Source organism: Manacus candei, unplaced genomic scaffold (assembly GCF_025592945.1).
Source record: "Manacus candei isolate 608988 ecotype Guabito, Panama unplaced genomic scaffold, ASM2559294v1 h1tg000047l, whole genome shotgun sequence".
Lineage (NCBI taxonomy): Eukaryota > Metazoa > Chordata > Aves > Passeriformes > Pipridae > Manacus > Manacus candei.
This window is the reverse complement of record NW_026138095.1, coordinates 6,518,086-6,531,293: the sequence shown is the minus strand read 5'-3', so window position 1 is coordinate 6,531,293 and position 13,208 is coordinate 6,518,086. Positions and strand designations below refer to the sequence as shown.

At 56.2% G+C, this 13,208-nt stretch overlaps 1 protein-coding gene across 1 annotated transcript; it reads left to right on the top strand.

The window, feature by feature from the left end:
• The first annotated feature begins 2,534 nt into the window (after positions 1 to 2,534).
• FDXR (ferredoxin reductase) lies at positions 2,535 to 12,678 on the top strand. Its single transcript, XM_051798103.1, has 12 exons — positions 2,535 to 2,899; positions 2,994 to 3,091; positions 4,211 to 4,306; positions 5,516 to 5,638; positions 6,162 to 6,275; positions 6,772 to 6,873; positions 8,151 to 8,258; positions 8,481 to 8,565; positions 9,203 to 9,402; positions 9,703 to 9,874; positions 10,294 to 10,467; positions 11,163 to 12,678. The coding sequence occupies exons 1-12, from the start codon at positions 2,875 to 2,877 to the stop codon at positions 11,291 to 11,293; spliced, it is 1,428 nt and encodes a 475-aa protein (XP_051654063.1). The 5' UTR covers positions 2,535 to 2,874; the 3' UTR covers positions 11,294 to 12,678.
• Positions 12,679 to 13,208: the final 530 nt, after the last annotated feature.

Genomic DNA, 13,208 nt, shown 5'->3' with positions numbered 1-13,208 from the left:
CACTTTGAGGTGGATTTTCTTTATTATGTTTTGTTGCTGTAACAAGTCATACAGGTATTCCATGGTGCCTGGCGTGGGGCTGGGGGAAAGGCCCTCACCCCATGGGGGTTGTCTGTATTGAGGTGCTGGAGCTGACTCCAGACTTGGTCATTCCTATTGCAGGGGAATAACCTGTTGGATGCAGGTAGATGTCCAGGGCTTGGGAGACTTTCCCTGTTTAGGGAGGGTGAACTCTGCCCACAGCACTGCTGCCAGGGGCTGGGATGCTCACATGGCTGGTTCTAACCCCCTCTGGGTTGCTGTGTCTGGCTTTACCAGGGTGCTCTGCTGTCCCAGACCTGCAAGACCGATGACAAAGTTCAGCCCAGCGTCATGGTGGGGAGCTCGTAGCAGAAAGGGCAGCTGGCCAAAGTGGGACCAGTGTGGCTTTACTCTGAGCCTGGGGCTTTGCTCCCTGATTTGGGCTGTTCTCTCATCTGGGCTGGACCCCGACAGCCTCACAGCTGAGATTTATAAGGCTCCCTGTTGCAAATGTGTCCCAAGGCACAGGGATGCTCTGCCCTGTTCCTGGCCCATGGCAGGGTGATGTTTGCAGCAGGCAGTCCATGGTGTTTTCCCTCCTGTGGGCACCACATGCCCCCTTCTCCACCACCAAGTGCAGGGACATCCTCAGACCCACTGGGAAAGTGTTCCTGTGTGGCCACTGTGACTTGGGGCCAGAGCTGGTGTGGCCATGGTGTGTCCCTGTGTAACAGATACAGACTTTTGGCAGGGAAAACTGGCCCTGGATCCATCCAGTGTGACCCCTTTGGCATCAGAAATGGGGCATTACTGATTTGTCCTGGGCTGGGGCCCAGGACGTGCTGATGCCCTGGGCTGGTGACATTGCCACCTCTATCTGGCCCCACGTGGGTTCATTGATCCAGGATATTGTGAAACATCCAAAGGGCAAATTCCCCTTTAGGCAGGGGTTAGGCTGGGTCTGTAGGTGGGGAGAAATCTTAGGAGGGTTGGATGAACCAAATGGCCCAAGAGTTCCTGTGGGTCGCTCAGGGGTGGCAGAGACCCTCCCCAGAGCTGCCCTTCTGCCCTGTGATTAATCTCTTAACTGAGCATCAGAGCTCAATTAAGGTCAATGTGCCAAGTTAAGGTGTTCCTGGCTCCAGCCACGGGCTGAGTGAGCATTAGAGGTGCTTTCGGTTCAGGCAGGGTAATCTCAGCCTCACGTGCTCCCGGTTGTGGGCACAAAATGCTCTTTATCCTCTCCTGGTGCAAAGAGATCCGTCCCAAAATGTTTCCAAGCATTGGTCGGAGCAGCAGCCCTTTTCCCAGCTGGACTCCGTGGGTGTTGTTTAACGCAGTGCCATCTAAAGGCAAGTGCTCGCAGGTCCTTCAGCCAGCGGGAGGCGACTTGTGGTTTGGGAAATACGTGGATTATTCCTTGTCACAAGTGGCGGATACAGAAGTTAATGAGGGAAAGGGAGAATTCTGGGGGGAAAAAAAAGAGTATTCTGACCCGTAATCAGACACACACCCCCCCAAATTTAAACTGAACTGTTTCTGTGGATGACTTCTATGGTGATATTTGGAGCCTCTCTGGGCAGTGGGTTGGTGATTGCTGTGCTTGGAGCCATCGGAAATCCTGGTCCTTGCCCCAAATCCCCCGAGGGAGCGGGAGCAGATGGAGGCACAGGGCCAGCTGCCGTTCTCAGCATGCCTTTGCAGAAAGCCATCAACCAATTTCCAAGACCATGAGAGAGAGCGTGTGGGTTTTATGACCCGTATTACAACCAGCTTCCAGCTGTAAACTCCTCTCGCTCTTAATTGCATTTAAAAAGCCCTGTCAATGCTCGCCTGCGTGCCCTGGCATCTGTCCAGCTCTTAAACGTCTCCCAGACCCACTGAGATGGTTTTCCTGACTGGTGCATTGTGCAGGGGCTGAACCAGGATGGGGTGATGCTCATGCACGGGAGGTGGGAGTTGTTGCACTTGAACCGTGCTGTGATGGGGATTAAGGAGGAAATAAAGCAGGGCCCGTGGTGGAGGCTGGATTTTGCCGCTGTCTCCAGCACTAGTGTTTTATCCTTTATCGAGGGGGTGCAATGGGTTTCTCCCAGCAAGGGGCAGGAGGAGGCTCTGCAGGGGGATGGTTAAAATCGGTTTCCCCCGGCAGACCTCGGCAGTTGATCTCTTTGAGGGAATAAAGGGACGCCGGCAATTAACCCCCGCGGGGATGATGATGATGATGATGATGCGGGAGCGGGACGGGTACCGCGGAGGCCTCACCATAGAGAGCAGCGGCGCGAACGGTCGCGGCGCGGCCGCGCCTTCCCCGCCTCTCTATGGTACCACTCACTTCCGGGCAGCCGCGGAGGGGACAGCGCGCTGCCATTGGCTGGGGGCGTGGGCACGCGGCGGCGGATGGGCGGGGTTATGCTAATAAAAGCGCTGTCCCGACTCACGATTGGCCTGTGGGAATGAGGGGCGGGGCCGAGGCGGTGAGGGGCGGGGCTTGGCGGCGGCACCGGCGCTGGGCCGGGGGGACACGTGTTGGGAGCGGGGGGCACCGGCACCGGGACAGCCAGAGAACCGGGGCCGGGGGGCTGCGACAGCCGTGTCCCGCAGGCCCCTGCTCCAGCCCTGGGCGAGTGAGGGCCGCGGGACCCCTCGGGCCGGGCGCGGGGCCCCTCCGGAGCTCGAGTTAGGAGGTCTCAGTGCTGGCGCTCCGGGGCAGTTGACATCCCCCGACTCCCTCCGACCCCACCGACCCCGGCCTGGCCGTAAGCGCCGAGGCTGCCGGCCCTGCCCTCGAGGCGTTTCCGCCTCCCCGGGCCGGTACATAAAGCCCGGCCCCGCTGCGCTGCGGCCGCGGTGATGGCAGCGGGACGAGCCCCGCTCGGTGGGTGCCGGGCTCCGGGGAAGGGCTGTGGTGGCCCCTGGCAGGTGGCAGCTCTTGTGTGGCCTCACGCCTTCCCTGTCGTTCTCCCCTGCAGGGCTGCGGCGGTGGCTGTCCTCGCCCGCCCCGGCGCCGCGGGTCTGCGTGGTGGGCAGCGGCCCCGCCGGCTTCTACACGGCTCAGCACATCCTCAAGGTACCGGGGTGAGGGCCGGGATCTGCAGGGAGGGAGGGAGCTGGTGGTGCCTGGCTCTCAGGGAGCTGGGGGGTGATTTGGTGGGGTCCTGGCCCTGCCCCAGCCTGATCTGTGTTGTTGGGGGACTGCTCGGGGCAGCCCAGACCCCACAGCATCCTTCTGGGCCCTTTGGCTGGGGCTGCCTCCATCCCTGCCCTGACCCTGGGCTGTCCTCACCAGACCCACGTTGGTTGCTGCGAGTTCAACCCAAGTGATTTTTCTAGAATCAAATAAGCAGCAGGGATCTGCCTCGCCGGGAGGTGTTGTCACCCAGCAGGAGTGACATTAACCATGTGTTAAAAGCGGATGTGTGGGACCTGCTCTCCTCCCTCATCCTCACCCAGCTGAATTAAGACAATTGGGTGATGCTTTACCTGGTGTCAGTGCTCTGGGCGGTCAGGTCTGCTGGGAAATGAGACCTGAGCACAGCACTGGGCTGCTGGCACCCACCAGAGATGCAGCAGCTTAACCCCGTCATTAAACCGTGCTGTGTTGTCTCTGGTACGTGTTGGAAAATAGCTGTTACTAAGCCTCAGGGACAAATTTCAGGGCTGCTTAATCTCCGGGAAGAGGCTGACTCAAAATACAAGATAACAAAAGCCCTGCAGCCAAACATCTGTCTAAAGCTCCGACCCTGATGTGACTCGTCCCCGGGGGATCTCAGGGCATGGGCATCTCTGCTGGGGGCTGGCAGATGTCTGGAAGGTTCCCCAGCACTCAGGGTGCTGCACTGGGTGCTTCCCACGTGGCATGGGGGCTCTTTTGATCAGCCCCCTCTGGGTACTGGACAGCCACCAGGTTAGTGTGGAAGAGGAGGTGGGTAGGGCAATGGAGCCCTCACGAGATGTACTTGATGGTTGGTTGGGGTCACTCTGCCACACACCTTGGGATCCGAGCTGGCAGTAACAAGCACACCATCATCCTGTGCATGGAAAAGTCTGGAAGAGGCTGTTTCTGGCTGTGGGATTGTGGTGCAGCCCTCCCTCCTGCCCCACGTTTCCTCCAGCAGCAGATGAATATTACTGGGTTCCTGTGACCTCTCTGTCCTCATCCCATTACTGTGACTTTCTTCTCCCACAGCACCACGGCGGGGCCCAGGTGGACATCTACGAGAAGCTGCCCGTTCCCTTTGGGCTCGTCCGTTTTGGGGTGGCCCCAGACCACCCCGAAGTGAAGGTTGGTGCTCCCTCCCCTTGCCCATGTGATGACAGTGGTGGGTGCAGGCGAGGCAGTCGCTGTCCCCAGGCTGTGGTGTGGAGCTGTCACACTTGGAGAGGTCCAGATCTCCGTGCTGAGGCCTTGGCCTGGTGATATGGGATGCCTGGGATATCTGGCATCTGGACAGCAGGTCAAAAACAGTGGCTTGTGATAGGAAGTGCTGCCCCCAGTGCTGGTCAGCCTGGCCTAGAGCAAGGCCAGGGAAAACCTGGATGGGCTTCTTTGTACCTGGATGCTATGCCAGCAGGATCTTGCCTGCTCATTGCTGCTGCTGTTTGCCCTTCCTTAATCTGTACTTGTTCTGGGAACACACAGATCTGCTGTTAGGGGTGGTGGAACTGGGCTGTAGGTGCTCACCTGGGCAAGGAAAAGTTAAGCCAAGGATTTCACAGCCATTTTCCTTTACCTGGCAGTGAGTTGTACTCAGAGGTACCTGCTGTGTCTGACCTGGGGTGGAGGTGGTTGGAGGGGTGGGACACAGGAGATCCAGACATGGGAGATCCAGACACAGCAATATCTTGCAGTGGTTTGCTCTAATCCCTGGAGATCCAAGACCAAAATGCCTGGACCCCTTTGGGCTGAGAGAGGCAGAGTGGACCTAACAGATGTGTGCTTGGGTCTGTGGTATCTGTCCTGTCTCCAGGCTGAATCCAGCTGGAGCTGCAGGAGGAGAAGTGGTGGTTTTGCTGGGTAGCCCAAATTACTCAGAAGAAAAGGCTCTGGATGCCATCTTGCCCTCATCCTTTCTTGAGGAAGTGGTTTTTGGGAAGGGTTGAGATGAGAGGCTGGCGGGCAGCACCCTGGATGGAAGGTGGAGCTGGTGGGGCTCCCTTGCAAACCTCACCTTTGGGAAGGAATTTTCCCCTGCAGTGGGGTTTATTCCAAAGGGCTGAAGGCACTGAAGGGCTCCTGTCCTCCCCAGGCGGGTGTAAAAAATGGATTTTCCTTTCCGAAGAGGGCAGTGCAGAGAGTGCCAAGTCAGAGCTGTGCTTATCTCCCTGTGACTTATCTTTGGCTGTTGGGAGATAAGAGTCTCAGAATAACCAACCGAGGCGGGGAGAAGCATCTCAAGGCTGGGAGGGGATGGGAACGGGGATCTCCTGTCAGCAGCAGGCCTTGGCCCCGGCTGTGGCTCGGACATAACTCCAGGTCCTCTGATCTTTGCAGAATGTGATCAACACCTTCACGCAGACGGCGCACTCGGGGCGCTGTGCCTACTACGGGAATGTCACTGTGGGCAGGGACGTCACGGTGCCGGAGCTGCGGCAGGCGTACCACGCCGTGGTGCTGGTGGGTACCTGGGCTGCCTCGGCGTCCCAGAAATCACAGAGGAGGTCTGCAGGTCCCCGCTGGCATCTTGGGAAGAGGGTTTGCGTTTCTGGGTGCCTTATTAGCATGGGAGGCTCTTCCCAGCTTCGGGACAGCTCAGATGCTCCAAGGCTCGTCCGAAGCCTTGCAGGGAGCACGTGCTAGAAAGTGGCATCAAGTGCAGGTCTCTGAAACCTCTTCCCTGTGCCGGCCAATGCCTGTTTCAGCCCAGCATGGATTTGTTCCTCCTGCTCAGTCCTCATCTTGTCGTGCTCTGCTTTGCCCCAGGGAGGTCAACTTTGGCCCTGGAGCCCAGGGGGATGGGATGGATGAAGCCCCTGTGCCTGGGCTGTGTGCCTGGGCTGTGTTTAGCCCTTCCACTGACTATCCCAGTCTTTGGGAAGGGTTGGCAGCCGTCCAGTGTCCCCAGCAGCTGCTGGATTTGTGTTTTGGTGTCAGACCCTGCACACAGTGACATCTCTGACTGTGTCTGCTCCCTCCCCAGAGTTATGGTGCTGAAGACAACCGGGTCCTGGGGATCCCAGGGGAGAACCTCTCCGGTGTGTATTCGGCCCGAGCATTTGTGGGCTGGTACAACGGGCTGCCTGAGAACCGGGACGTGAGTACAGCCGTGTGCTTCCCTGCCCTTCCTCCCATCCTTCCTCCCATCCCAGCAGACATTCAGCTCCAGATTAAGTCCTGAAAGGCCTGCAATTGGAAAAGATTAGCAGGAACCACGTTAAATCCTTCTTAGATGGTAGAAATGTGAACAATTTGCACATCAGTGAGAGCGGATTAGCTGGCTCTGTACGTTGGCAGCATATTTTGGCTGGGCCAGATGGGAACCTGGAGGGGTGATGCTCTGCATCCTGAGGAGGCTTTTTGGCCAAGACACCTCCTGCTCCCAGAGATGCTGTTGCAGGAAGAGTGGGGAGAGGGATCAGCTGGAAGCATCTGTGTTTCTGTGTCTGGTGTGGAGTTTCCCCATCTGCATCGCCTCTGTTTGGAGCAAAGAGGGGTGGAAGGGAATTTGGATGGTGGGAGCAGGTCTGAGGGGCTGTACATCATGGAGACTGTGTGGATTCGCTCACGGCTGGGTCTTTCTCTCCCCACAGCTGAAGCCTGACCTGAGCTGTGAGACGGCGCTGATTCTGGGCCATGGCAACGTGGCACTGGACATTGCCCGGATCCTCCTGTCCCCACTGCAACTCCTCAGGGTGAGTGACGGGTGCTCTGCACCATGAAGGCAACCCAGGGCCCAAATCCTCTCCCTGCTGGAGTTCCCACCCATCTCAGCAAAACCTCACACTCCTCTGTCTTTGGGATCTTTCCCAGGGAAGGCTGTTGCCTCTCGGGTGCAACCATGGATTCACAATCTGTAGGGGAGTGATCCAAGGCTGTGACTTTGCCTTGGATAATGCTGCAGAGCTCTCTGGATTGCTCTGCTGGTATCCAAAAAGTTGGAAATTGAGCTTCATCCCTTCCTTTTCTATGAGAGGCAAAGGAAGAGACACTTTCCCTCTTCCACCAACAAGCTTCTCTTGGGATATGTTTTTTTTCTACTGCAGCTGAGGGCAGCAGCCTTGTTTTTACTGGTGGCACTGGGCATACTGGTGTCTGGTCCAAGCTGGTGGACCTCTCCCCTACAGACAGCTGGGAGCTGGTGTGCACCAGCTGCTCCACAGAGCTGCTGCCCCAGATGTTGGCAGCAAAGGTTTTCCCTCCTGGAGAAATGCCACGAGGTTTGTTACATCTGTGCAACAACTGCCTGTATTAATACCTAAATTAAATTTAAACGCTCCCCTCCCCCCCAAACTTGGAGGCACTGGAACCAGTGGCTGAAACCAGCTGGGATGTGGCACTGGGAATGACTGCCATGGTGGACAGGCACTTTTCCTTTTAAGAAAGTTGGTCTGGAGTGGTTTATCCCGGTGTCCCTCCCATCATATTTTCTCTGGAAAAGATCTTGTAATCTAGATATACACGCACACATAATTGAAACAGAGCACAGGGTTGGGTTGCTGCAAGGTGCCAGTGCCAGGTGAGCCCTGGCCATGCTTGTGCTTGTGCTGGAGCTGCCTGGGGCAAGCAGGTGGTGATTTGAGCTGTGGTTTGCAGCAGGTTTCATCCACAGCCTGTATGCCTGGGAAGTCACCCAACAGCATCTGCAGGCACCTCAGAATCAAGATCACTGGAAGGCTTTGCTCTGTTAGCCCCAAGGTGAACCTGCCTGGGTGGATCCCCCGAGGCAGTCTCACGGGGTGCTGGCTCGTTACCTCTGGTGCATTATGGCCTCGGAAAGAACATTCAGTGATGAGGGACCAGCTGTGCAAATAGCTCTGTGCAAAGGGCGATGACTTGTTTTCTGTCCTCTCCCAGGCTCTCTGCATGCACAGCCAGCTTTTCTGCTGATTTTTCACCTTCAGAGGCTGTGCCTTCCCCCCAGCTCCCTCCAGATCTGCCCTCATCCCTCTCTCCCGAATCTGTTTTGCAGAAGACAGACATCACTGACAGCTCCCTGGCAGCTCTTGCCTGCAGCAAGGTGAAGCGTGTCTGGCTGGTTGGGAGGAGGGGACCTCTCCAAGTTGCTTTCACTATCAAGGTGAGGCTGGAGGTGCTGCAGGGCAGCTGTTTCCCAGTGTTAAGCCCCAGACTGCCCATCCCAGTTGGGGAGAGGTGGTTTGGGGGTGGGAGTGGAACCCAGGCATCTTCCTTCCTGCACCCATTCCCTGGCTTCCAGCCCAGAGTGCTGGGGAAGGGGGCCTGAGGCTGTTGGGTGACCTCCCTCTTCTGGAGGTAACATCTTCCTGCCTGCAATTCCCAGGAGCTGCGGGAGATGATAAACCTTCCTGGTGCCAGAGCTGTCCTGGACCCTGCTGACTTCACAGGCCTCGAAAATGCTGTTAAAGGTGAGGGAAGTGTGCCATGCTCCTCCAGGCAGGGACTCAGCTTGGCAGACAAGCATCCAGGAGTGATCTGGAGATGTTCAGGGTGTACATCAGAGAATCTCTTGTCTTGTGCTTAATGCCTGGCACATAAATGCTTGGTGACCATGGTGTGTCTCATTCTCAGAGTGCTAGGAGGCACCAGGAGAAGGGAACAGCTTGTTTCTGTCTTTGTGCAGCCACTCTGCTGCATGGGAACAGTGCTTACCCTCTGAGTGATGAGGGCATGAGGTTCAGGAGGGCTGAGGGGACCTTGCAGAGGAGATCGCAAGGCTGTTGATTTAAGAGCTTCCTGTAGAGCTAAAAGGAAATCACTGAGTTCAAGGGTGTCCAGAGACCTGCTCTTCTCCACAGGCTGCTGCCTCTGAGCACCAGCAAGACAGGAAAATTGCAGGATTTGATTTGTGTGTCCCACTGGCCTCAAGCCTCAGGGGCTCTCCTGGTCACTTTGACTTGCAGTTTGTCATCTCAAAGGCGTTGGACTCCCATCAACGTGACAGACTCACAAACTGAGACTGCCTTGACGTGGCCTTGGCTCTGTGCTGTGTCCCGAGGGGCTTTTGCTGACTCCTGTCGTGAAGATCTCTCTTTTTCCTCTTAGATGCTCCCAGGCCCAGGAAGCGACTGACTGAGCTGATGATCAAAACAGCCCTGGAGAAGCCCAGGGAGAAGCCAGTGGAGGCACAGGCAGCAGCCTCCCGGGAGTGGGGGCTGAAGTTCCAGCGCAGCCCCCAGGAAGTGCTGCCCACCCCTGATGGGAAGAGGGCGAGGGGCGTCCGCATGGCCCTGACCCGCCTGGAGGTACGGGCTCAGGGGGGCTGGCATGTCCCTGGGAGGCTGCAGGGATGGAGCAGGACACTGTTGCATCCCTCAGGAGTCTCTCCAAAGACAGCTTTGTGTTCCTGTCTGGTTGGAGTGGCTGCTGGCAGGCTCTGGGGGAATCTTGGTACCACCAAGAGCTTTTCCCCTTCCAAAGGGAACAGCAGAACAGCCTTTAGCAAATACCCAGGGATCAAAGATGCCAAAGAGGACTTGAGCAGACTGCTGTTCTGCAGGGGTGACTGTGGGGATCAGCAGCCTCTTTCTTCCCCCTTCTCTCAGGGCTCAGGTGACTCTGCCAGAGCCATCCCCACTGGAGAGGTGGAGGAGCTGGAGTGTGGGCTGGTGCTCAGCAGCATCGGGTACCGGAGCCTGCCGCTGGACCCGGCCGTGCCCTTCGACACCCAGCGTGGCATCATCCCCAACAGCTCGGGCAGAGTGGAGGGTGTCCCAGGTCTGTATCCACAGGGATTGGCGTGGGGCATGTCGAGTGCAGCTGGTGGGTTGGGGGCTTTGGGGTTGGAAGCTCCGTTCACCAAGGGCAGGGATACAAGGCGGTTGCACACCTTGGAGAGTGGAAACTGGGGAAATGAGCTGCCTCTATCAGGGGTTAAGAGCTGGCCCATCCCCAGCTCGTGTTAGGGGTGTCTGGTTTAGCACAGGGGTGTTTTACTGGGCCTTGTATCCTGTTACTAAAGCGACACAGCCCATATGGCTGCTTAGAACTGGTCTGCAGGTACACAAAGTGCTGTGACAGCACCATCCAAGGGTCTGTTCCCACCGCCAAGGTGGGGAACAGGACAAGGACTTGCAGCCAGGAGGGTCCATGGCCACGTGCTGACCTGAGCCTGGCTGCTCCATGTGCCCTTGCAGGTCTGTACTGCAGCGGGTGGGTGAAGAGAGGACCCACGGGTGTGATCATCACCACCATGAACGACAGCTTTGACACTGCCCAGTCTGTGCTGGAGGATCTCCAAGGGGGTGTGCTGGACATGTCCCCCTCCAGAGAAGGCTTTAGGGCCGTGGAGAGCATCCTGCGCAGCCGAGGTCAGTGTGGGGCAGCCAGCAGGAAGGTACAGTGCAGCCAAACTGCTCCTGGATCTGGGTATCCTGGGGCAGTGAGTCTTGTGAGCCACTTACAGGAGCAGAGTCTGAACCATGGGAATGTGTTTTGCTGCTGTTTCAATATTCCAAAGCCCAGGGAGAGCAGGACTTGAATTCCCTCAAACCGTGTCATTGCTAAGGTTAATGACCACTTTCTGGGAAGGGCCATTAAAAGCAGCACAGACCTTGGGTAAAATGTCACTGTCAGCTGCCGAGACAGTGAGCTATTGCTCTTGAGTGGTTTTCCTAGTAATCCTTCCAAGCAAGTTAAAGGAAAGATTAAAATGCCCATGAGAGTAATTTGCTGTAGCTGTGTTTAAAGACATTCAATTAAAGTGTGTGTGTGTGTGTTTTGCCTCTTAAACTGGCTGAGGTTTAACAGTGAACTGGAAGCATTTTGTCCCCTGAGGTGGTTCCATGCTCGCTGTTGTTACGGCTCGCAAAGGTCTGACTGATCCAAGTTGACTGGAACCTACCATCCCTCTCCTCCCAGCATTAGAAATTACTTCTCCTTTGTGAGGTTGAGGTCAGAAAAGGGCAGGTTTGCTGGCACATCAGGTCCCTGCCAATGGGGAGGTGAGGCTGAGCTTGTATTCACCTGGTTAAGTTCTCTCTCCCATCTGTCACTGTCACTCCAGGGGTCCGTCCCGTTTCCTTCTCGGACTGGGAGAAGATCGATGCTGCTGAAGTGGCAAGAGGCAAAGCTGCTGGCAAACCCCGGGAGAAGATCGTGGATCCTGCAGAGATGCTGCGGCTGATCAGTCACTAGGGCAGCAGTGGTGGGAATGTGGCACTGCTCCAGTGGAGCCGTTCTGGGGCAACACCAGCGGGTCGTGAGCAGAGCCTGGGAGCACAGGGCTTGTGCCCAGGGCTGGTGGCCGCTCTGGAGAGGTGTGTGACACTGAGGCCTCTCTGGTACGATGAACTCTGGGTTCCCAAAGTGAATGTCCTCAAGACATGAGGCTGCTGGCTGGCCCTGCATCCCTGCAGCGGGGCTGCCATTCCTGGGGGTGATTCTTGTTGTTTGAGTCCTTAATGAATCATGCAGTGCAGGTGAGGGGAGGTGTGTGTGCACCTAGAGGAGTCCTGCCAGCCTCTTTCCCCACAGCAAGTCACATGGAGACGTTTCCCTGTGTCATGGTGCCTCCCCTTTAAGCCACAAGCCAAATGGCTTCATTGCCTTGTAATTCGTGCCAGAGCAGGCATCTTTTAATGATAATTGTTTTTTAAATAAACCCTTCCATCGAAGCCAAATTGGACCTCCTGCTTGAGTCTGGCTTCTTTGTGACTGCCTTAACCTGAGAACAGCTAGCCCAGCACTGCAGCTGCTGTGACATGTCCCAAGGCAAGGCAGCTCCACACAGGAAGGGACCAGGTGCCCTCCACTAGTTGTGAGCTCTGTGCAGGCAGAGAAGGGCATTAATTTGCTTTCTGCCTCCTACTGTTAAACCCCAACAGAGCCTGGGTTCTATCCTATGGGGTGGATTGGGATAACAAGCATGTAATTGCCTTGTTCCGGATCATGAGGGATCCTGTGTCCATCAGTACCTGCCAGCGCTGACTGGTGCAAGCAGTGCCTTGAGCCCTTTCACTCTATTCACTGGTGGGGTTATTTTTTTGGCCTGTGTGTTTTGAAGCTTATTAAATGCTTCTCTTAGCCCAGATTGACTACGGTGACGGTGTCAGGTTTTAAGCCAGATTACAAGCCGTGAGCTGTAATCTCCTCTTTATCCGTGGCGCAGGGGCAGCGTCAGCGGGGCCCCCTTGCCTGGCTGTCCCCAACCCCCCCGTGCTCCCTGCCAGAGTGCTGCAGGATTGCAACCCCTCCTCTCTGACCTGTGTAAATGATGACAGCAGCAGTGGCTCTGTGGTGGAGGCAGAGGGAAAATTGAGCCAGGGCAGCCAACGGTGGTTTGTCCACACTCAACCTCCATCTCAGCCCAGCCCTCTCCCATGGCAGAGGACTTGCCCACAGGGCACTGTATTTCCACCCCATTGCTGTTCCAGCCTTAAGGAAGGGAGGTCTCTGACTTCTATTTTTGCCTCTTTTTCTCCTATCCTTTTCTATTTAAATCTCATTTGCAAGCTCATTAAGAAACTCGGGAAATGTGATACTGGGAACTCGTACGCAAACGAGCAATAAAGCTTTTGTGGAGCAGCTGCTTGTGTGATGTGGCTCTCCTTACGTCTCATGGCTGATGCAGCCTTAATGCTGAACTCTTGAGCGGGAGATTACATCAGCTCTGTGTTTTGAGGTGAATCAGAGCTTTGGGAAGGGGGTGTGGAGGTGAGGAGGCTGCACTCAGTGCAGGGAGCAGCCATTTGGGTTGAAATGTGATGGTGAAGGGGTTGTTGTGGCTTCATCAAATCTGAAGGTTTTGGGAAGAGATGAGCCAGCTCTTCCCGAGGGTTTTCTTCCACATTGCCTTGAATGTTGATGTCAGGGTGCTTTTGTAGCTGTGGTAAAGGCCACGGTGCTCCTGCTGAGCAGAGCGAGCGGCTGCTCCCAAACTGAGGATGCTTCAGGGTAGTTTTTGGGCTGTGATAACAGATTAAGGGGAGCGTCTGTCCTTGCTGAGCTCAGTGACCTTGCTCAACCCTGAACTTGGCCAAGGCCCTGGGGTTAATGCTGATCTGTGGGAAAGCCATGGGATGATGAAGGTCAGTGAAGGGCAGGGATGGGG

Excerpts from the sequence above, each read along its gene's own strand:
- FDXR (XM_051798103.1), top strand. The coding sequence starts at position 2,875 with ATGGCAGCGGGACGAGCCCCGCTCG. Across the intron at positions 3,092-4,210 it reads CGGCTCAGCACATCCTCAAG|CACCACGGCGGGGCCCAGGT; the intron begins GTACCGGGGTGA and ends CTTCTCCCACAG. Across the intron at positions 10,468-11,162 it reads GAGCATCCTGCGCAGCCGAG|GGGTCCGTCCCGTTTCCTTC; the intron begins GTCAGTGTGGGG and ends CTGTCACTCCAG.